This window comes from Manis pentadactyla, chromosome 5, assembly GCF_030020395.1.
Source record: "Manis pentadactyla isolate mManPen7 chromosome 5, mManPen7.hap1, whole genome shotgun sequence".
Classification (NCBI taxonomy): Eukaryota; Metazoa; Chordata; class Mammalia; order Pholidota; family Manidae; genus Manis; species Manis pentadactyla.
The window spans coordinates 178,199,644-178,223,486 of record NC_080023.1 but is presented as its reverse complement, the minus strand read 5'-3'; the positions used below and the strand labels follow the sequence as shown (position 1 = coordinate 178,223,486).

The 23,843-nt window shown below is 54.9% G+C and overlaps 1 protein-coding gene across 3 annotated transcripts in view; it reads right to left on the bottom strand.

Annotated features, from left to right (window-relative positions):
- The window catches only part of MYT1 (myelin transcription factor 1), an 80,232-nt gene that overhangs the window by 26,703 nt on the left and 29,686 nt on the right, over positions 1-23,843 (bottom strand). For all 3 annotated transcript variants that reach the window (XM_036900722.2, XM_036900723.2, XM_036900724.2), the window contains 6 exons: positions 18,166-18,266; positions 10,702-10,756; positions 9,870-9,900; positions 4,356-4,418; positions 3,354-3,601; positions 1,377-2,222 (listed from right to left, as the gene is read on the bottom strand). In XM_036900722.2, coding sequence (XP_036756617.2) covers positions 1,377-2,222; positions 3,354-3,601; positions 4,356-4,418; positions 9,870-9,900; positions 10,702-10,756; positions 18,166-18,266 — 1,344 coding nt within the window. The remainder of the gene's footprint in view (positions 1-1,376; positions 2,223-3,353; positions 3,602-4,355; positions 4,419-9,869; positions 9,901-10,701; positions 10,757-18,165; positions 18,267-23,843) is intronic.

Here is a 23,843-nt window from a genome sequence, read left to right as displayed (position 1 = left end):
CTAATAAATGCCTGGGCAAAAATTTAAACCCAAATTTCAGTTACTGACCTCATCTAGCCTCTGCAGGCCCAGAGAGGCCACTACTGAGTGTAGGGGCCAGAAGGAGATGCCTTTCAGGATGTGGGTGAGCTCCAGAGCACAGCTAATGTCCCAGAGAAACTGCTTTGGAGCCGTCCCTTTTGGGGGAACACGGAAGCCCAGACGACTCTGAGGAGCTCTGCCTCTCGAGTTCAAAGGGCAGGAAGTTGGACTTTCACCGGCCCCAGGAGGGCAGGGTCACCCTGAGGGGATCATAAACCCCTCCCCAAACCTGCTTCCTACCTGGCCGCTGACCAGGGCTTGCACTGTGTCTGTCTCGGTGTCAGTCCCCTGAAACAGTCCCACCAACTCTCCCAAGACATGTGGTCATCCCAGTTCTGCCCAGTGCTCCCAGCTCGGCCACCTCCCTCGCCCGGAGGCTCTGTCCCCTGGGTCCATGCCCTCAACTCTATCCCTGAAGGTATGAAACCCTGAATCCCATCCTCCAATGTCTACCCCATGGGTCTAGGTCCCCCAAACACCTGCGCCTGGGGCTGTCATAAATTCTGTGCTCCCCCAGGGTGCTCCAGTCATGCCACTCCCCAAGAGTGTTACACCAATGTCTGCCCTGATCTGTGGGCCCCAAGTCCATCCCCCAAGACTGACACCCCAACACCTGGTGTCCCCTTCACCAGGGTCTCCTTTACCATGTCCCCTCAAGGCCTGTACTTGAGCCTGTGCTGGCCTGAATCTGAGCCCCCAAATAGCTTTCCCCCAGGTCTGTGCCATCCTGAAAAGGTATTCTCTCAATAGCTGTCCTCTGGATTGAAATTATGTTCCCATCTGTTTTCCTCGACATCTGCCCCAAGCCTATCTCATATGAATGAGTGTTCCCAGAAAATCTGTGTCCTGTGTTCCCACCAACCTGCCAGCAAGGCAGCCCCCTGAGCTACAGCTCACCCAAGTCTCTCCGTGGCTCAAGTATGCCCCCCAGGGTCTGCCTGTGTCCTTCCATGACCCAGGTGTGTCCCCCCACCCCCCGGCTGTAGCTGAGCTGCTGCGCCTGGCTCACCACTCCTCTCACTCTCTGCCTCCCACCTGGTGCCCATGCTCTGTGTCTCTCTAAAGATCGCCCTATTATGAGCAGTATGACCCCATTTCCTCAGTATCAGTAACCAAAGTCTGTAGCCATGAACGTATCTGTCCCTGTCTGCGTCTGCCCCCCACCCCCACCCCAGCCTGTAAGGGGCTCTGGCCATCTCTCACTCGGTCTGCATCCCCAGGTGTGGGGCAGGTCTGCACATCCCTGGATGAAGGGAGGGAGGGTGGCTATGCAGAGCCGGGACACACAGCCCTACCTTTGCTGCAGTAGTTTTTCCGTGTGGCATCCAGGGACCTTGCCGCCTTCCCTGGCTCGCTGGGGCCCAGTTGGCCCTGCTCAGAGGGTGGGCAACCCGGCTCACGGACGGCTCGCACCTGCTCAGCCTTCAGGGCAATGGCCTGCTCCAGGAGACCCAGATTCCCTCGGGTCATCATGTCGTACATCTCCGACTCATCCGTGACCTCAGACTTCTGGGAGCGCGAGTCCTCATCCTTACCATCGTCAGAGTGAACCTCCACAAGGACGGGGTGCTCGGGCTTGGGGCTGAGAGGTGCAGGGTGCCGAGGCTCGGGGGCCTTCCTGGAGAGGGTGGCAGGGGCATCCTCCGGGCAGATCACACTGGAAGCAGCCTCTTCTTCCTCCTCCTCCTCTTCATCATCCTCTTCCTCCTCCTCCTCTTCCTCCTCCTCCTCCTCCTCCTCCTCCTCCTCCTCCTCTTCCACCTCATTACCCAGGGCAACCTTCTGCTCTCTGGACTCCTCACTGGCCACACCCTCCAGGGACTGAGGACCCGGCTCCTGTGAGTGCTCACCGGTGACCTCGATGACTTCCTCTGCATCCTCTGGCTGGATAAAGATGTCCTTTCCCCCCTCATCGCTGGTGGCCCCTTCCTCAGCCTCCTCCCGAACCAGGTGCACGACACTGGGGCCTGGCTTGGCCACCTGGCCCAAGTCCTTCCCAACCAGGGTGTCTTCCGCGATTTGGCCCAAGTTCAGGAGAGAAGTTGCAATGATTTCCTGATAGCTACTGTAGCTGCCCTTGGAGGAGCCCGTGGAGCTGCTGACGGGGCTGGATCCGAAATGCGACTTGCCGGGGCTCCTTCCTGCATGGGGTCAGAGATGCCATGTGGGTGGGGCATGTGGGGAAGCACAGGAGGCCTCTGGTCCCCTTCGCCCCCCACCACAGCCTGGGGAAATGGAACCCCAAGAAAAGAGAAGGTGGGGTGGGTGTTTCTGCCAGCCCCCTGCCTGGATCTGGAGATTGCTGTGAATTTTTTATAGGAGGAAGACAGAGTGACCAGTACTGTATTTTTGAAGAGTTACTCTGATACTTTTGAGTACCAGTGCTCCCTGTTATGTGTACTTTCTCAAATCAGGCAAACTTGCATTTCATAAAAAGGATCTTAAAGAATACATCTGATTTTTAGACATTGTTCCATAATTGAAAAGCAGTAAATGAATTTATATATTTAAAGGACCCAAATTTAAATCTTTTAGCTGCCAGGACTATGATGTAGTGGGCTCTCACCACACCCAGGCCCTCTGGGATCCTGCACAAGGACCCCAGAGACCAGGAAGCACTCCAGGTGCAGTCAGAGCCCCAGGAGCAGGGGGGCGCGTGAGGACTCACGCTGGACTGGCTCCAAAATAAAGTAAAAGTCCATCCCATACCCTGCAAGGTCAGAAGACACGGGAAGCTGAGGGGTTTGGGCCTCAGGCACAGTCCTACTCCCAGGACTCTATAGTCTGCTAGGGGCTCCCAGGGAACAGGTGCTTCCCTCAGGGCCTGGAGCCACCTTTACACCAGCATTTGCCAAGGGCTTAGTGCCCAGACCCCGCCAGTCCTGGTGGGCCGCAAAGGAAAGAAGGTGCAAGCAGGGAGATCCCTCCATTGCCTGATGCCAAGCAGACCCCTTGCCCCAGTCCCCAGGCAGCCCTCCCCAAGAGCCAGGTCGGATGGGCCTATGTGAGCCCCCAGCACAGACACATAGTCCATGTCCATCTCTCACATGCACGCAGACACACAGCCACAATCATACACCCAGTGCTCGAACACAGACGCGCCATGGCCCCCAGCTCCCTGCTTGGCCACCCTCCAGGAAGCCCCAGCAAACGCCGGGACAAGACGTGGTTTGTTCTCAGAAGGACTTTTGCTCGCTCACCGCTCACAGGCTGCGATTCTCCAGGGCCACACTAAGCGCCCTTTATTCGGGGGAGAAAGAGCAACAAAGCACCTTCAGCTGGCCCAGGGCGATGAATCTCCTCCTGTCCTGACATCTCGGCCTCGGCCTCCTCCACAGTTCCTTCCGATTCACCCGAAACAGAGGCGTCCTTCACCTCGGCATCCTCGCTGCCATCGCTGTCCACACCACAGCCCTCGTCCAGAGCCAGCTTCAGGGGGTGTGACTTCCGCTTGGACACCAGGTGCTCGGCCTCGACACCCTCCAGCTTCCTCTTCTTGGCCAGAGGGCAGCTCTGCGAGCTGGGAGGAAGCAGACCCCAGCAGGGCCGCCCTGTCTACACCTCCCCGGGGTCCTCCCTCCCACCCTTCACCCTCTGCTTCCCCTGTCCTGGAAGTTCCTCTTTGCAGCTCATCGCCATCTCTCAGCTTGAAGCCCCAAATTCATGACTGGCAGGCTGATGTGCTTAAAATTTTACATTAATTGTCCACACTAAAAAACTCCTGATTGCACTTAAATTGCATTTCCTGCTTCTCTTAGAAGACTTAAAACCTCAACAGGCCCTTGCACTGCAGAGTGGCCCTCTCACCACCCCCAGGCTGCTCTGCTCCATGCCCTCTTTCAGACCAAGCAGGTCATCGGGAGTGCCCGGCCCTTCCCTCACCTCCAGACCTGTCACGCCCTCTTACACCCTCTTACACCCTCAGTACGGCTCAGCAGCAGGGGCATCTGAGGTCAAGCTGTGCAATGACAACAGTGACACCGGGTGGAAAGCTCAGATCCCAAAGCTGTCAGGTGTGCCCTGAGCAACCCCACCCGACTATCCCGACTCGGGGCAGCCCCAGCAGGGAGACCTGGGCACTGCATGCCATGGCACATAGGCCGCAGCAGCGAAGGCGTCATGGTCCCAGGGTCCGATGGGTGGCTCAGCAGCCAAGGGCAGAGACGGAAGATTCTAGATCCACGAAGGGGCCCAGGGCCAGAGAGGGGTTCTGACAGCCCAGCAGCCCATCCTGTTTCCCAGGAGCCTTGGAGAGGGCCCACAGGCCTCCTTACCTCCGGTGCCTGGAGTACTTGCCCCGGACGTGTCCCGAGCCAGTGCATCCTGGGGTGGGGCAGCTGTGGGGGACAAGCGGAGTGGTCACTCGGGGCCGGGCCTGGCACGAGTCTCAGGGCCCACCCAGACCTTGCCATGGGGAGAAGACTGGCCCCAAACAGTTCCTCCCAGAATGCCTTCCTGCACTGAGCTAAAAATGAATGAAATAACTCAACACATTTACATAAATGAATGGCTAATTACAATTTTATGAGTGCGTTTAATTAAAAATCTGTATGTATAAGATAAAGACTTCTAAATCAGGCTTCTTTTTCTGCAGGTAAGTTTTTCCCACTGCAGGCAAACTGCCACCAGGCTTCCACACCCTCTAAGGTGGCCCCGGAGCCAGCACCTGAGCCTGGCCAAGGCAGAGAACAGACACTGGGATTCTCCATGGCTGCCACTGACACTGCAAGGCTCTGCCATTGACGTTAGTGTTCTCTGCAGCCCCTGCCAGGTCTGCTTTTTGCCCAGTACACTGAGCCAGCACTACCAGGAACGAATGATGCTGTGAGAACATGCAGGCCTGGCCCGAGCCAGAGGCTCCAGCTGGGGGTGGGCACATGTGGCAGTGAAGACCAAACTCCAGAACCTTAATCCTGGTGAGGGTGGCAGCTATCCCTATAGGGAGACGAAGCCAGGAGGACCAATGAGCCAAGAGCTGCCCGTGAGACTTCTGTGGGGCTCTTGCAGCTCCCACCCATGGCGGCAAGCATACCAAGCATACCAAGACAGAGGTACAGCTCCCAGGAGTCCCTCACCCTCCACCATCACCTGCCTCTCGCAGCACCAAACCTTAGGAAGCTCCAGAAACTTCTGATCATGGGCACAGATCATGCCCCAACCCACTTCCCCAGGAATCAGCTGCCAGGGCAGAAGGGGGGCCTGTGTGCAGTGCCAGCCCAGGGTCCACTGGGCACATCTACAGACCAAGGACTCCAAGATGCTGCAGTCACCCCATTTTATGGAGCAGTAAACTTGCCCAGTGTGATAGAGAACCCGTGGAGGTCGCCCGCAGGAGGGTGACCCCAGGTCCTCCTGGGTGGGGTTACCCCAAGGGGCCCTGACCAAAATGGAAAGACCTTGCTCTTTACAGGGTCAGCGTCTGGGGTCTGAGCTCCCCACCTTGGATCAGGCTCCCCAAAGCCTGGAAAGGGAGCCGTACAGGACCATGGATACCTGTAGGCTCTTGGTGTCCAAGCCCTGGATCTCTGTCCAAACCCCAGGGCTTCTGATGTCACTGGTCATGGGCTGACCACAGATGGCCGTGGGGCCCAGATGTCCTGAGGGCCACCCTCACTGCCCAGCCAGGGTCTGCCTGGGTCTACCAGCAGCCTTTGGGGGACGGGTCCCTGCAGCCCTCCAGGGTGTGGGCCAGCAGGGCTGATCTCGGTGGGGGTTTTCATTGTGTTTAAAAAGAGAAAGGAAAGGTTAGAGGGTGGAGGGGAGAAAGAGGATGGGGGTGGGGTCGACAGGCCACATTTTATTGCGGATTTCCTCCCCAGAAGGCAGAGCTGGGGCTGCCCCGCCCTGTCTGTTCCAGACTTTGTGCCTTGTTTTCACTCCCTTTAGAGCTTTGGGCTTTTCACAAAAGCTCCTTGTTATTGGGGATGTGAAGCTGAGGTCCTAATTAGTCGATTAATCAGAGTTAATCAGGCAATTAGGTGACAGCTGCCTTGTAGGCCTGTGGGGCATGAGCACTGCCCCCAAACATGTCACCTGCTCGATGCCACACCCCCACCCACCGGGTTCCGGAGGTCCCTGGCCTCCAGCTTGGAGGGCCGCAGCTCCACCCCAGCCTCAGAGAGCGCAGACAGCTGGGGCCCCACACGTGCAGAGCTAGTGAGGCCCCTCTGTGAGAGGCGGCTGGAGACCCCTTGGGCCCTGCTCCCCGTGCAGCAGCCAAGGGAGACCCCGTCAGAGCCCCAAGGGCCTGTGTTCACTGATGCCCTCCCTGTGCTCAGGGCTGAGGAAGGGTGAGGAAGCAGCGCTGCATCCAGGCCTCTGGAGCCACCCCCAGCCCGGAGCAAGAGCGGACCTGGCCAAGCACTGAATGCCCCAGGTGGCTCTCTGTGCGGGGCAGGGCAGGCACGGGGCCTGCGGGGGCCCTGATCTCAGTCAGCATGGAGGAGCAGGGCCAGGTGGCCACTCTGAGGGACCTAAACATAACCACTGGTGTCAGGGAAGCTGAGGCAAGGCTGGGAGGAACCAAATCCCAGGTGGGGCCCCATACGACCACCCCCATAAGGCCCCTGGAGGCAGGTAGATGACCCCTGGGCAGGAGCTGGCCAGTAGCTCAAAGGGGAGGCACTCAGGTGAGGATAGGCAGCCAGGCAGGCAGCCAGGACATGGGTGTTACAGACAGGCGTCTCTCCCAGAACTCGGAGATGCCCCAAAGATGCTCCAAAAGGGATCCAGCCACTCCAATTGCCAATAAGGCAAGGCCCCCACATCCCCAGCCTGACCACTGCCTCCAGCAGGGCAGCCCTGAGGTCGTGTGAAGCACATGGGCCCTGACTGAAATAGGCATGGACATGTTGCCCACCCTTTACGGTGCAAGGCAGACCAGCAGATCTGTTTGTGTCCCCTTGGGCCCTCAGGGTTAAAGTCAGGGCACAGTCAAGCTGGAAGTGGCACCCAGAGCTGGGACAGACAGCTGAGTCCTGCTCAGCCCAGGCTGATCCTCTCCCCAGCTCACCTCATAGCGACCACATGCCACCACCCAGAAAATGAGCATCTTCCTGTGAGCTCTGCTTGAGCCAGGGAAGGGGCAGGCTGAGGCAGGAGGCAGGCCACGGAGTTCTGGGACAAAGGGGTGTCCCTTGTCCACCGAAGGAGTCCAGCATGCAGAGCTACCATAACTGGGCAACTTCTGTGTGAGTTTCTCTGGCATCGTCATGTTCCTCTCCCAGGTCACAGCCACGACCTCCCTCCCCATGCTGGCACCCACTGTGTAAACCGCGCCAGGGCCGTCTTCTCTGCCTGTTTGACCACAGCTGTGCTGCGCTGGGGAAGGAGGAAGTAGTCCCGGCCTGCAGAACCTGCCTGTTCCTATAGGTAAATGAGGCTGCGACAGCCACCATGCATGCACAGACCATATCCCCACGCACAGCTCGCGGCCAGCAGGTGGTTCTGAGCACAGGAAGGAAGGACTATGTCTTGCCCCTTGGCACAAATTATTCTATTTTACTCCGCTCCCAAAAGCTTGAAGAATTGCTGAAGACACTGTTGCCATAACATTAAATAACAATGCATTTGCCCCTAGTTTCCCCATAAAAAAAATGTAAGGGTCTCCCTATTACCAAGTAAATAGGTTGAGACCACAATATTCATGGAGGTAGACAAACTCCAGGTGCTCACGTAATCCTCTTGCTTACGCTAGCTGGGTCCTCTCAGACTATTTCCAAAAAAAATCTATTTTGAGAGTTGTTTTTGCTTCTGCCTCTTCAAAGTTACCAGAGACTGCTTCTGGTAGACTAAATGAGACTATCTCTTTGGTCTGCCTTTCCAATTCGCTCCATAACTTTATCTATCTTGCCAAAATCAATTGCTGTAACCAAAACCCAGACCTTCCTGGAGTCCTCTGCCCAGCCTCCTCCCCTTCATTGTCCCCAAGATGTCCCCAGGTGAATGTCACACAGCCTGGGGGAAGTGGCACCTCCTCCTGGAAGCCTTTTCTCCACCCAGCGCTCTGGACCCTCTGAGCACCATGTAGCACTTTCTCCAGTGGCACAGCCCAGCAGAGGACACCTCCCCTCCAGGGAGAGAGGATGCTCTGCGCCTCCAGGGGCCTGGTTTGGCTGCCCTCCACTCTCCCCACTCCTGCTCTGTGACCAGGACTGGGCTTTGGGCAGGAGAGCATGTGGTCCAGCTCTCCTGGCTGGAAAAATTTTAACCCTTTGAGCCTGGGTTTAATGGGGTGCTAACACCACCAGGCAGTGCTTCCATGAGAATGCCTGGCATCAAGACTGTGCTGTGCAGCCATTGCTGAGCCTGACCCAGGCCTGGGGCTCGAGCAGGCAGCCTCTTGCCTGCACCCCTGCCCCTTCCTCATCCAACCTCAGGGGCTGGAGGGGGCCAGGGACACTTGGGGTCCTCTCGTTTTTCTGATTGGCTAAAGCCATCCATACAAAAGCTATCTGGAAAGGAATCATATGGTCCTAGCCTCAGATTTGTTCACAGTTTAATGGAAATCCTAACCTCTAAGAATTAGGAAGCAGCCTCTGCCCTGGAACTGTGCAGTCTTGTGCAGAGAGCTACCCTGGGCTAGGGGTAGAGCAGGGAGGGAAAGAATGGCATCGACCCTCAGTGACAGAAATGTTGTTTGTCCCATTCAGGTGCCGGGAAGCTCAGAGAAACTTCCATCAAGAGGCGGTTGTCACCGCTTGACCCCTCGGCATGGGCACAGTATCTTCCTGATGCAGGCCAGAGATCGGCCGTCTCGGGTGTGGGTCCTGGGGCACCGTGGTGTACTCAGCACCAGAGCTGCTATGGGGGAAGGCAGGAGGAGTCAGAGCCCCTCACCCCACCAGGGATGAATGAGCCTTGGGCAGGTTATCTGGGCTGCAGCTCAAGTGTGGCCCCATCTCACAGGAAGCTTGTGAAAATTGAATGGGGCACCGGGTGCCCACCTGGCACACTGGGGACCCTCAACAAGCACTACCTCCCTTCTCTCTTGGCACGTTTCCTGTTCTGAGACTTCACCAGCACTACCCCTCCTGAGAGAAAAGGGGGAAACTGGAGCCTGGACAACATTCACTGGGGCTCTGTCTGAGCAAGAAGGCACCAAGGGCTGGCCCCAGAGACCTCAGGAGGAGCCCAGGGCCACAGAGTCAGCGGACCGAAGGCTGTGTGGGGTGGTGCCAGGATAGCCCTGACACACAGGGTTTCTCTCCGGACCTTCTTCCCCTCCGAAGGCTTTGGCCAACCCCAGGATGGAAGTCAGCTGACGGGGCCAAGTCGGACTCCAGGGAGGAGGGTCTGGCCCCCTCTTGTTTAAACCCAGCAAACTGCTACCATGGACAGTCCTCTCTTCCTCAGGGAGCTCCCACAGAGCTCAGCCATGTCTGCATCTTCAATCAGCAGAAGGATCAGGACACAAAACTGCCTATTTCCTCATCTCTGGACAAATGGGCCTTCAGACCATGCAATGCAGAAGTGTTTGTGAAAGCCTGCTAATACAGCACCTGGCTGACGACCAAGGACTGTGGGGATAGTCAGGTCCTGGTGGTGACCAGATGCGAGCACGTCTAGGCCCCTGTTGCAAGGCTGGCTGTGTGGTAGGGCCAGGACAGAGGTGGGAGAGAGTAGAGGGGAAGACAGCTGGTCACAGCGCAAGGAGAAGGGGCCTTGTTAGGGAAAGCAGGGGCTCAGGGCCACTGCTGGTCTAATCCAAAGTGCCCCATGTGGGACATTTAGAACACGTAGGGTCATGGGTATGGGCAATGCTCCACGCTAGCAGAGGCCTTTCTTACCTGAGGTCAGCACCTGTGGGCTCTGGGGGCACTGGGTGAGAGAAAGAGAGAAACAGGGAAACATGTGGGAGTCAGAATTGAAAAGGCACATCACCCTAATGACACAAATGGAGCAGAGTGGCAGCAACCCCAGTGAGAGCTGAACCCCGCATCTTCTGAGCTGGAATGTGGGATCTCCCGGCAGCAGGTGGCTGGCTCCCGGCTGGAAACAGGAGCCAGCAGATAAAGCTGGACGGGGTGGGCGGGCCAAGCCTCTGGCCCTCGGCCACGGGGCCACCAGGGCAGAAACGCTCAGGGGTCCGACTGGGTGGCAACCTGAGGAGCTTAGCGCCCCTCCCTGCTGTGCCTGTGGCATCACAGGGCGAGGCTGGCCAAGGGGTCAGCAGGGCCCTGCTCCCTCTCCCCACCCCACTGCCAGGTCACCCAGCGACCTCCCTTCTCCCCCCCCCCCCCCCCCCCCCGCAAGGACCGATACCCTGGGGGGCAGAAAGGCTGGTGAGCAAAGACAGGCGGCCTTTCATTCCCAGACAGAATGACTCCCCACTGAGTTCGCGTTCCTACTCTCAGGAGCTATGCCTGCGTCCTCCTGGCCACTCAGGCAAGCTCCTCTGGGTCAAAGGTCCCTCCCAGCCCTCTCAGGTACCCTGAGGCAAAAGAGGCCTGAGCCGCCAGACCTTAGACCCCCGGGGCCCAACATAGGGGGAAAGCATCCCAGGGCCTGAGCGTTGCTGGGGGTGGCTGTTCTGCTGAGGAAACTGTCAGTGAAGAGGCATTCACAGCTTCAGGACCTGCCCTCGTGGCCAGGCCCAGCCAGCAGCGGGGCAGCACTCACCTCGGAGGGTCTTGGATCGCGTACGAGCTCGCTTATCCTCACTTTCTAAACTCATCTGCAAGCAAAAACAACTGCGATGTGAACTGGAAAAGCAGCACAGAGCCACCCTCCAGGGCTCCACAGGGACCTCCAGCCATTTTCTGGCTTAGCTTTGCTGGTGAAGGCGAATCTGGGACGGAAGGAATGGGCTCACAAGATAGGGAAGGCCTGCCTGAGCAGCAAGCAAGGAGAGGTGCTTCGGGGCAGAGGCCACCAGCCGTGGGGTGTCCCCCATCTCCTGCTCCTGCCCTTCTGCTGCCCCAGGTTCATGCCCGAGGAAGAAGCCGCCCCACCTTCCAGATCTTCGTTCCTGTTGGGGTTTCGTAACATGCAGTCTCCTGGAAAGACCGAGGAGCTCCACTCACTGCTCTTGGGGCCAGCAGGTGCCAAGGCACCAGGGCAGGCTGCCCGCTGCATGCACCCCACTGTGCCCAAAGCCTGGCTTCCCGTGGAGGCCAGTGTCCCTAACACGCTAGGGACATCCTGTTAGAAGCAGGTGGCAAGGACCTGAAGCAGCCAGAGATGGACAGCTTCAATTTCTATGACATGCTGTCCCCAGGAGAGGCGGCCTGACTGTCCCTAAGGTGAGATGGGATGTCTGAAGCATGCGTGTTCCCAGAGGCACAGGGGCCTCAGCGCACCACTGCCCAGTGGAAACAGATCACACACTTTATTTTTAATTTTCTAATAGCCATATTAAAAATGTAAAAAAAGAAGGTGAAATTAATCTAATACTAAACCTTACTTAATTAGCCCAATCTATCCAAAACATAACCATTCAACAGCAATTATTATAAAAAATTATGAATGGGATTTTGTTTTGTATTAACTCTTAAAAACCCTGCATGTCTCCTTGACTCACAGCACAGCTAAGTTTGACCAACCACATGCCAAGTGCCTGCAGCCACTATGCTGGACGGCCTGGCTGCAGGGGAGGGAAGCAGTCTTGGGTGAAAGCCAGGCCAAGGCAGGAATGGAGGCCCAGGGGTCATCTGGACTGGACCACAGGCCACCCTCCCAGAGATGTTGCTTCTCCAATGAGGATGAGTGGAGCCTGCACAGCCCTGGCCCCACACATCCTCTGGCCCCCCTGCCTGGGCCCAAAAGTACCCCCTCTCACCTACATTCCCTGCCCCAAACCAAGTCCCATGGGGGACACAGCCCACATTGTCCTGAGATGGAGTTGAGGGAGAGCCCGCGGAAGATGAAGCCTGGGGTCTAGGGTCACAGACAGGGCTTGGGGAGTGTCCCCAGGGGCCACAGGTCATCACACAGAGTCCTTGACCTGTGCCACCCATGACAAATCTGGGCAGGCAGGTTGTAAGGAGGTATGACGTAGGTGGGAACCCCAACACACTCCGTGACTCCGAGGGACAGTGGCCAGGTGGGGAGGGGCCTCTGCCAGGCAGGTGTGCCCCACATGCCCCATATACCCCAGGAAAGCCAGGACTCACCGCCTTTCCCCACGGTGAGGAGGGAAGGGAACAATCCCACCTGCCCCCAGCCACAGCCAAGGCTACCAAAGGGAAAGCCGGACGGTGAGGAAAAAGTGACAGTGACGGGGGGAGGGCAGCAGGTGAGGGGTTTTAGTCCCTAAAAGCCATTAAGAGAGAGGAGTCTGAGGTGCCACCCGGGAAGAAACAAGAAATTCCCCCAATTAGGAAGGAGGAAGGTGAAATTTACAAAGTGAACCACCCCCATGGACAGTACTGCATACAATGATTTATGTGATTTGTTAAGGAAGAAAAATTAAAACCTGGGGTAATTTATGAAAGAGGCCGGCTACTGGCTGCCGGGCCAGTGCAACGGGCTGTGCGTGTATTACAGCCTTCCACTAGCACAGAAGACAATTACTGTAATTTCTATTTTTAAAGTGGAGGTTCCCCATGGACCAATGGCTCACATTTAAAGTGAAGAGAGGAGCAGGTGTCAAAGGGACTTCATCAAATTTATAAGCCTTCAAATGTCGTCTGCGTGGAGCCACAGCGCAGCGCCTTCGGTCGCGGGCCTCACAATGGAGCTGATGCGTCTGATTGCAGGGCGCCTGCTTTCAGCTGAAATGCAATCTACAGCTCTTTTTTTTTTTGTCAGTTTTCCCAAGGAAATTGGCAATCATTCTGCTAGGTTAAAGCGTGCCTTGGCAATTTGGATTTCCTGCAGATAAATTATTCAAAGAGCAGAGAATAGAGAGGGTTGCAGGGATGCGTACTGGGCGCTGCGTGCAGACTGTGAGCGCCCATTGATGAGGCTAACAGCTGTGGCATTCATTTGGGCAGCACCTTTCCATTTGCAATTTATCTGCATCAAATGGTCAATAAATGAGAAGTTCTCTTCAGTGCATGTAGCTTTGATTTTAAAAGGGAAAAACAAAAACTGAACTATGGGAGGAAAAACCAGGGTTAGCTCCTTAATGAGACTGAGTTTGTAAGAGCAGGATGACTCAGGACATTAACAACGAAGTAGGGAAACATCGATTCCTGAGCTGTTTGAAACCAGCAGTGGCGGCTGCGTGGAGAGCAGCTGAGCGAAGCGGCGATAAAGCGGCTCCTGATTCACGTCTCATATACATTGTTTCCCTTCTCGGAGAGCTCAAAGCAATGGGGTGGGGGAAGGGGGGTCTCTGCTGTCCTCGTGCCCTTGACACCTGTGCTGCATGTTGGAGATGCGCACTGGAGCCCACAGGAGCCCAGCACCACCCAGGCTCATGCTACTCGCCTTGCCGGAAGCCCCCCGGGGCCACACACAGACAGGCCACTCACTGACATGAACACAAGCAGAACGTCCCAATATTCCATTGATTCATTTTTAAAAACACTTCACTTGCTCCAAGCACAAACCAATTAAGTCCCTATTTCTGTACAGCCCACGAATAACCGAATGGCCCATCACCTTGAGGTTGAAGAGGCCCCCTTGTCCCAGCCAAGCACCCCTCAATCCCCATTCTTATTCTGGGGCCAGTGACTTCTCAAGAACACCATCAGTGCTCTTTCTGTAATGCAACTTTATTCTGCCACCAGGACCGTGTCCCTGTGCTCTGTAAACCGTCTCTCCACTCTAATTAATATTTCAATAGTTCTTTCTTCAACAGGAAAACTGTGGGGAGGAGAATAATTTACAAGGGCAAATACATCCCATTTGCCACATCTATTAACCGGAGAGAACTGTCTCTTCTCCCTTCCATTTTACTTTCTTTATTAGTATCTTATAATGGTATTCTCACTCAAGAGAGTGTTAATGCTTTGTTCTGCTTTGTAGTTTTTAGTAAAAGTCAAGATTAATCATGTAAGCCCTTTTTAAATGTAAACAGTTCTCACAATGACATGCTACAAAGACCAGCCCCTTTTCAGACCCGTCTGCCCAGCATCCTTGCCAAAACTGAGCTCCCTAAGTTGGATGTGTACAAACTCCAGGACCAAAAGAGCCTTGAAAGCTGTAAATTCATCTGGACCCCTAGGCTGTGGTTGTGAGAAATGCACTTAGAATCCAGACACACAGCCTAGAGCAAGCAGAGAGGGTAGGCTCTTCCTTAGAGTTCAAAATCACCCGGTTAGAGGCTTCACAGGGCACCCGGTGATGTCCAGCAGGCTCTGTGCTGGTCTTCACCCGTATCCCCAGAGGCCAAGTACAACCGCCTGTTTCCATGTCCATGGGGGTCTCTGTAGGAGGTTCTTCTCCTTCTCTTTCTTGCTCTCCCACCTATCCCCACTCTCTCTCTCTCTCTCTCTCTGTCGAGGTGAGTGTGCATCTCTCTGCCACTCTCTTTTCCTCTTGGTTCTGCACAGGCCTTCACAGCTTAAAGGTTCCCTCCTCCCCACCCTCTGCCTTCCCCTTCTGCATGGATGGCTGAAGACTGAAGGGTACCCGCTGAAACCTGACCCCAAGCAGCGGAGACCCCATCCTGCTCCCCAGCTCCTGCAGGACCTCCGGGCCCAAGCAGATCGGCCTCGCTGCCCAAGGACACAGGCCCTTCACTCCAGGGAAAGACGGGTGTCAGCGGAGAGCTCAAGTGCAGTCAGGGAGGGGGCTGCCTGCCCAGACTTGGGAGCCTGCATGGGAGTGGAGAAGCTCAATGTATCAGTGACGACTGGGGACATTTAGGGAGGGGAGACCTGGAGAGCAGGACACACGGGGGTGGCCGGCACATCTCAGGGGTCAGGCCTGTGCCTCCCTTTCCCTACCCCTTCTCTCACCCTCCACCCTGTGTCTGCTCGTTTCCCTCACAGTCCTCATCTGATCTGAAATAAGCTAGTTTATTCATGTTTTCAAGGTCATTGTCTCCTGCAGAGAGCAAATTGCCATGGCCTCATTCACTGCTCAGTACATATTACGTAAGGACAGATGGACAGACAAATGAGGACAGCTGGAAATGTCTCTGAGATTCGGGAGCTGGGGAAGTTGGCCCGGAGCAGTTGGAAGCAGTCTAGCCGAGACCAGAGCCTCACCCGGGTGGTGTTTCCAAGCCCCCTGAGACCACAGGGGACGTTCCCCCTGGCCCTGGGCTGAGGATGGCTTAGTGTTTCACAGCTGTTAAAATGCATTCCCACAGCTAGAAAGCTGGAGAATTAGAATGGACTCAGGACGACCTTTTAACGCCACAAGATGGTATGGATCAGTGCCCCTGAGGGAGGGCAGACACACTTTTCCTCCCAGAAGACCTGGATGAAGCGGGGGCATCCACTGACTCCCAGGAGGCTGCAAGCAGCCCTGCCTATAAAGAAGGGGTAAGGAGGTGCCAGGGAACTGGCCAAAACCCACCCTCTTGACTCCAGCAGCACCTTCCCAGTATCCCCTTTCTCCGGTAGAGGGTGGAGAAGGGCAGCCACCTGGGCTTGTCTTACTCCTCTCACTTGTGCACACCCAGGGCAATGCCAGGTCGCACACCGCTGCTAGGTAGCCCGTGCACAGAGACTGCTGGGGCACATCCATGCCCCCACCATATTCCTGCACCCTCTCTCCCCCCAGGCACTCCCACGGAGTCCTCCCCAGCTCCATCCCTAGTCCGTCCACTGCTGCCTGCCTGCACAGCCTTCCCAGCTTCCCATTCTTCTGAGCAGTTACATGCCGGATCTGCCTGAAGCACGGCCGTCCACTTCAAAGACATGGTAGACGTTCTGCTACCTTAGCACATACATCCCACTTCCTATTCTCTGATCTCTGAGGCCAGACCACGTGCCCACACCCCTGCAAATCCCTGATGGCCACCACAGCAGCCCTGGATCCGGGCAGTGACAGTTCAGTCCCCCCTTCGGGGTGTCCCACTGCGTGTCTGAAATTCTCCTGACATTCTACCCATTGTTCAACCTACTGGCAGCTGAATAGACCATCCTTCCCCTTGGGCTGTAGAAAGGACACCCCATGGAGCATTCTTTAACACATGTCTTGGGAGCGGTTCTTCTGACATCTCTAAGCATGGGATTGTGGCTCACCCCAACCCCCAAATTAAAAATTAAAGCTATATAATAGACACCCTGATAAAGCAGCCGTGTCTGGGTCCATCTCTTTGAAATTCCAACATAAATGGAATTTTCTACATACCCAGGAATAGAAATCTGACCACATCAGGGTGAGGCAAGCCAGAAAGGCCACGCCCAGCGATACCTCCCTCCCTCATCATGAGCACCCATGCGGGGTGGCAAGAAGAAGGCCTGGCTAGATGTCCATGTGACCAACACATTCCTGGACTGCGTATCTCTAGTCTTCCACTGAATACTATGTGATTTAAGACCCAAATGTTTCATTCTTCAAGGTCAAGGGGAGATTTAAGGACCTAACACAAATACCTTCTCCTTAAGTTAACCAAAACAGGCACAACCCCCAGCACTTCCCCCAAGCCCACAGCCCCCCAAGCTTCCCTTCCAAACCCACCTCTGAGCTGTCCACATGCTCAGTGCTGAATTAAGGCCTGGCAGGCAGCGCATGCCTCCCACACAGGATTCCTTTGCTCCCCCTGCCCTGCTGGCCCTAAGCTCCTCACCTCACCACCTCCTGCCCCGGACCACTCCCTCGTGGCTGTGTGATACTCTGCTCTCCCATGGCCACCACTCTCTCTGTGACCTGACCTTCTCAGCCTCCTCAGCAGGAAGGTACCCCCTATACAGCTGAGCAGCCCTAATTTTCCCGCCTTCTCTGGCCCTCTCTCCGTTTGGCTTCTCTGCTCAGAACAGTAACTCAGGCCCTCCTGGCCTGCACTGGAGGAAATGACTCTCTAATGGGACAGTCGTGGAAGGGTTGATGCTGCTGGGGGCACTCACGCTGGGCCAGCCTCTGGACTTGTCATGCCTGAGCCCCTGGGAGACAGCAGCCTCCCTCCGGTCCCTTACACACCTCCAGCAATGGTAGATGCGTCACCCAGAGGCCCTGGCCTCGATCAAGTGATTTTTTCCAGTGATATGACCTCTGCTTGAAGGCTCAGGGACAGGGTGGGGTGAGGATGTGAGGTATTCGTTCGCCCAGGTGCAAATTTAAGGGGGAAACAAAAACTGAGTGACCAAAATACATAATAGTTTAATGCAATATTTTAAAACCTCAACATTAATGCAGAAAAAAATCCATGGTGAACAGAATACCAAATATTTAAATAAAAACAGGACTGGTATTCCTGACTTTTCCTCTTGCCTCAGGCTCCACCACGGCAGGGCAGGGCACCATAGCCCTACAGGAATGAAAGTGTGAACTGAGACGCTACAACAGACCCATTAACGTGCACATTCTAGTCACTAGATGGAGAGTAAAAGCCTTGGGTTTGAGAGTAAAGCACAAGCTCCCTCAAACGAGGTCGTCACCTGAAGCCTCACAGCTCCTGCTGTCCTCACCCTGGGCCCTGGGTCATGGCTTGGATCCTTGACGGAGAGTTTCTACATGTCAAGAAATGACAGGTCAGAATCAGGAAGACGGGAAGGGATACCCGCCAAGCCAGCTGTCACCCCCACCTGGTATGGCTGTAAGTGCACGTGACACCCTAGGGGGAGCATCCCTGGGCAGGTGGGGACCCTGAGGCACCTTCATCAGTGACTTCTAGGCAGGGATAAGCAGGCCGCGCACCATCCGCCTCCACTTGGTAAGACTGAAATAAACAAGGTCAACAGACCTCACGTGTCCCTGCAGCAAAGCCTCTCGGGGATTCCCAGCCTGTCCAGGTAACAGCAGGGAGAAGAGAGCACAAAACAGGCATTCAGGGAGCCCAGGGCAGACAGACCCCAGAGCAGCAACTTGGCCAAAGGTGAGACTCTGCTGTCACATCTTAGTTTTATTCCTTTCAGAGTTATTTTTCTTCCTTTAATTTAAAAGTGATCAGATCAGTGATGGCCCTAGCCCCCAATTATCCTTTGCCTAACCTAGATTGATGATGCCTAAGCCAAAAATCACCTCTGTGCTCCATGCCTAGGAGTGATGAAGACCTTTGCCCAGGCCCTCTGAGCACCTCACCTTGCCGTGTCCACCCAGGAGAAGTCTTGAGGTCCCACAGTTACTGGCCTTGTCTCCGTGTGTCCACCTCTGACTCAGCAGCTCACACCGGAACTCATTTTCTGAGGGTCAGAAAAAAGAACACCTAATGAATGCCAGCTGTGCCAGCTTCAGAGGAGAGATAAATAAGAAACTTGAGGTGATCTTGTACACAGCATTTATTCAGCCCCCTTTTCTGGAAAGATGTGCAAAGTTGTGGCCCCACAGTTGTTCCAGGGACAAGAGATGGAAGCTCTTTGAGGAAAATCACTCCCTCACTGGGGCACTGCTCAGAGGCATCTGGCATCCTGCAGCATCAGCCTGGTTTCAGCTGCTTTTCATGGGACATGCCCTAGGGTGGGCACGGACTTCACCAGCACAGCAGCTTCCACCGGGAGCTGGTGCCAATCAGGTACGGTCCCTAAGTGTGGGCACTTTACCCTGTCCCCAGCATCTTTCCTCTCCCTGTGTTTCTGTCTCTCTCCAAGGCAATGCCTCCAGTTAATATTTAATTCCTCACATAAATTCACACGTCTAAGCAGAGGCTGAAAGCATCAGCTGGACGTGACAAAGAAATGCATTGTGTACCTATTCCCTGCACGACACTCCCTGTTTCCATGACAACCAGCTTTCTACCACCGCAGCATTTCAAAAGAAGGTCATTAAGCAACCAACAATAAAAACAGAAAATGAGTATTTCTGCATTCTGCTCCGCTTCTGCTTGGAAGTGAGTTTGGATTCTGCTGAAGGCCCGTCAGGCCCACTGTCGTCATGCTATCCTCCTTCTCTTCGTACTTTTCGGCATGTATCCCCAAAGGCTGTTTTTCTAGAACTGCGCCAATCCTGCCCCAGGCCGCCCTGTGGCTCAGGCCACAGCAGTCGCTTGTCTGGAGATGCCTCCATCCCATTAAAAGGCCTCCTGTGACCTCCAGGAACACAGACACAGAGGGAAGCACAGAGGTTGTCAAGGAGACAGCCTAATACAAGGTCTTCAAAGGAATGAGAGAAACAGCAGGATGTGTTGCCTACTGTGAGCACCTACTGTGTGCCTACCCCACGCTGAGCTATGGGTCACCTGCAGGGGACCCAGGTGGCCTCCCTAGAGAGGTGTGGCTGTGAGATGCCTCCAAGACCCTGGGGTCTCCAGTGCACCTGGTGATGTCATCTGCACAGTCCAAGTGGGGCCAGGGCCACCCACCAGGCATTCAGATTCCCGAACAGGAGTGTGGGGGATGGAGTACGGGGGCTATCCAGGGTCCCGAACCCACAAGGAGGATACTTCAAACAGCATGGGTGAGGGGGTGGAGCAGACAGCCCCGCCCTAGGGGGATGGGGGGAAGGAGATTCAGGAAGTGAGTCCACAAGAATTTGAGGGAGATGGGAGGCCTCGCATCTTCAGCAATGACAGGCTGGGAGACCCCTGGCTGCAAAGCACTTGGGGTTCACTTTCCACACCTACCTCCCAGGAGAGAAGACTGCAGACACACTGCACCGGGCAATTTCCTGTCAGGGTGACACTTGTGAATATGTGAGGTGGCTGGGGCACGTCTCACTGACAGCTGAAGGAAGGACACAGATCCTGAGATCTGTGCTTTGAGCAGGACTGCTCCCTCCCCCTGGGCACAGCAGCAGAGTGCCTTAGAAGCACCCCCACCCGGTGTGACTCCCCTGTGCTCTTTCTGCTCCAGGTCTCCCCTGCTTCCCAGAGAAGCCCAGGGGAGGAGGGCCAGGCGAGGATCTGAGAAGGAGCCTCTGGTTTTGTCTGAGGATGGCCAGCTCACAAGGGGTCTCCTCTCTCACCTGCCCAGGAGAGTCTGGAAAGGAAGCCTGCCCACGTGCCGTGTGCTGCACACCTGCTCTGGGGCTTTAAGAACACCCCCTCCGGCATCACCACCTCTACACAGCCACTCCTGCCTTTTCTGTGAGAACAAAGCAGCACCCAGTGATGTCTTTAGCACCACACCATGGGATGCAGGGCCCTGTTTTAAACAAGTCACATGACCCCAGGACCAGAGAACCTCATTTATGAGGACCAGCTCCTACATTGACATAATTCCTTCCTTTTCCTAGGAGACTTCTGGCACAAACTATAGTCAATACTACAAGTCCAGTAAGGACCTTATCCTTTGCTAGGAAACAACCAAGGGGACCTCTCGACCTCCCACTGGGATCTGTGTGTGGCCAGGTCTCTGCAGACAAGGCCCTTCCCTCCTGGACACACTCAGCCGCCCTCACCCCATGTGCACGGCAGCAGCACGTGCCCCCATCCCAAACAGGTTCAGAGCCCCCAGACCAAAGGAAGGCCCTGTGCAGAAACACGGGGATCCCATCAGGATGCCCCTTCCAGAAGTCGTGCTGCCGGCAGACACCAGCAGGTGGCAGAGAGGGGACGGGGATGGGGGCTGGTAGAGCACCTCTGCTCCTGCACCTGGCCACACCTGGCGCAAAGGGAATGTGTGAGGGTGTCACTGCCATTACTGTGAGGAATCTGAAGTGAGGAGGAGGTTTTCCTCCAACAAGCCCTTGCTTTGGCCGTTTAGGTCTCTAACGCTCTCTTCTGAATCCCTGCTCACAGACGGACAACAAGCCAGCCACTAGCGAGCAGGGGTCCCAGACGCCTCCCCGGGGCCTGGCACAGTGCACCCTGCTGGCTCCACAGAGGCCTCAGACACTTTTACAGGACCCCGATGAGCAGACCATAAACAAGCAGGGCCTACTGGCAGGTGACACGTGAGTCCTGCAGGGCCAGAGCCCTGACCCAGGCCACAGCCCTCTCCTGATGCTACCCACCTTCCACAGCTCAGCTGCAGACCCAGCACCAGTCCGGCCAGGCCTGCATGGAGACCGCTCCCATGCAACAGCAGCACGAAGCCCTGGAGCCAGAGCCCCGGCTCCTCGCAGGCCATGCTACCCTGAGGCCACCTGGGGAGACCCCCACTTTGGGGCCCCTGGGCCCACAGACAGCACGCGCTTCCCTCCTGACACCAATGTCTGTGGTCACTTCCAGCCCCACAGCCTCCCGGAGGGCCCCACACAGAAGGGTATATGCTCCTGGAATGATTCCTAGACCACCCTGAACCCAGCCCTAACCCTAACCCTGCCCCAGCACTGACAGCAACCCCTTCCTCTGCGTAAACGCCCCCCACCTGCCCCAAGAATAAGAACAAAGGACCCAAAGGCTGAGTGAGAGGCCAGGTGGTCATTGAGGAAAGCCTAAATGTTTTCAGAGCCGGGAGCTCTTAGCACCTGCCCCCACTGAGCTTGCAAAGGAGGAAGGGTCTTCCCTCAGAGGGAGCCCGTATCTAGGCGCTCCTGTGCATACCCTGCCCCGCCCAGACACACACTCAGCAGAGATTCCCACCGCTCAGCAGGACACACCAGCGTGCACGCCCAAGCCCTCCTCTGTCCCCTCCTGGTCCCTGACACAGGGGGCAGCCTGCATCTCACCGATGCCAACTTCTCCGTCTGGGCTTCATGTGTCCTCCTTCCCACCACCAGTGAAAAGGTCAGGAATATCAATCATATCCCACATTCCTCTCAAATATTTGGTCCCTCCCTCTCAACTGGACCCTTTCTGGGGCTCCTCAGCTCTTCAGGAAGGTTGAGGCATCGGGAAGGCTTTCTATTAATGTCTGTCTGGATGCCACACCCCAGTCCTGCCCCCTCTCCGTCTCTGTCCCCTTCTTAACTGCATTTCTCAAGGGACTCAAACGTGCTGACCCTGTCCCTTGCTGCCCACTCCAGCCAGCTCGTGCCTACAGCTTTGACCGAACCAGCAGTCCTGGAAGAGTGGCCAGCACAGCCACACCACATGGAGCCGAGCACCGTCCCGGTGTGGTGGGCGCACTCTGCCCACCCCTGCATGCAGCCCTGAGCCTCTCCTCATCCTGCACAGCCTCCTTCAGCTCCACTTGCCAATCCCCTTCTGACTCCCATCCCTGCTCATAATTAGATCTGCTTCTCACAAGACTTGAGTTTGTCCTGGGACCCAAAGAGCCACTGCTATTTTCTGAATCTTGCCAGAATCTGACCTCTGCAGCTATTTTGTTTTGTTTGCAGATACTGACAAACTGATTCTAACATTCACATGGCCATTCAAGGAGCATGGAATATCCAAGACAACGAGGTGGGGTCCCTCTTGCTGCGTCATGAAAATCAGCTCACAGTGGATCACAGAACTAAATGTAAGAGCTAAAATACTCGGAAAACTTAGACATATATCTTCCTGACTTTGCATTAGGCAATTATTTCTTAGATGTGATACCAAAAATCACAAGCAATAACAGAAAAATTGATAAATTGGACTTCATCAAAGTCTTAAACTTTTGTGTGTCAAACAACACCATCAATAAGGTGAAATGACAACCCAAAGACTGGGGAAATGTTTGCATATCATGTATCTGATAAGGGACTTTTATTCAGAATACATAAAGATCTCTCACAACTCCATAATGAGATGCATAACTCAATTTAAAAATGGGTAGTGGGTTTGAATGGACATTTCTCCAAAGACAACATATAAATAAATGGCCAATACATAAAAAGCAGTCAGCATCTAGTCATTAGGGAAATGCAAATTAAAACACTTCACACCCATTAAAAAGGCTATATATTTTTTTTAATAGACAATAACAAGTGTTGGAAAGAACATGGAGAAACTGGAAGCCTCATACATTGCTGATAGGGATGCAAAATGGTGCTGCTACTTTGGAAAACAGTCTGGCAGCCCCTCAAAATATTAAGCATAGAGTTAACATATAAACCAGGAATTCCATGCCTAGGTATAGTCCTAAGAAAAACAAAAACATGTCTACAGAGAGCCTAAAGAAAACAGGTACACAACTATTTTCACAGCTGCATTCATACTAATGAATAAAAAAGCCAAAAAGTGGAAACAACCCAAATATTCATCAGCTAAATGGATGATACGAAATACCACTGAACAGCAGTTGGCAATAGAAAGGATTCAAGGGATCACACATAGTGCACAGCGGGTGAACCTCAGAAACATCATACTCAGAGACAGAAGTCAGAAGGAAAAAATACATATTATACAGTTCCATATTCTCTTTCCAAAGGGACAAAAAGTAGCTTAGTGGGGCAGGGGGAAGGGTGCAACTATTAATAGGCTTAGTTACTTTTTGGGGCAATGAAAATGTTCTGAAAGTAGATTGTAGTGATGCACAACTATAAATATGCTAAGACCACCAAATTGGATATTTCTAATGGGTGGATTATGCAACATGTAAATTATGTTTCAAGGAAGCTGCTCTTGAAGTCAATGGCACACGCAAGGGAGCCCACATGGAAGGCTCCGGAGGCAATCTTGACTCTCACCTGGGCTTGGGACCAGAGGCACGACGACCAGCCCTAAGAGAGGAGAGGCCTGCGTGGGGCAGACGCCCTCTGAAGCGTCCTGCTCAGCCCAGGGGTGAGGCAAAGGACAGCGAGGAGGGCAGGAGTTCCTGCTACACCAGGTCGTGGCGGAAACAAGGGCAGGGCAGGCAAGGGCTGTTGCGAACTGAGGGGCCGTCCATGGGTTCCAGGCAGCTTTAGAGGAACCATAAGTGGATGCTCACGTTAGAAAACAATTTTCTGACGACAGGAGCTGCCCGACAAGAGAGGAACTACCTCCCACTAAGATGCATGGACCCCTGGCC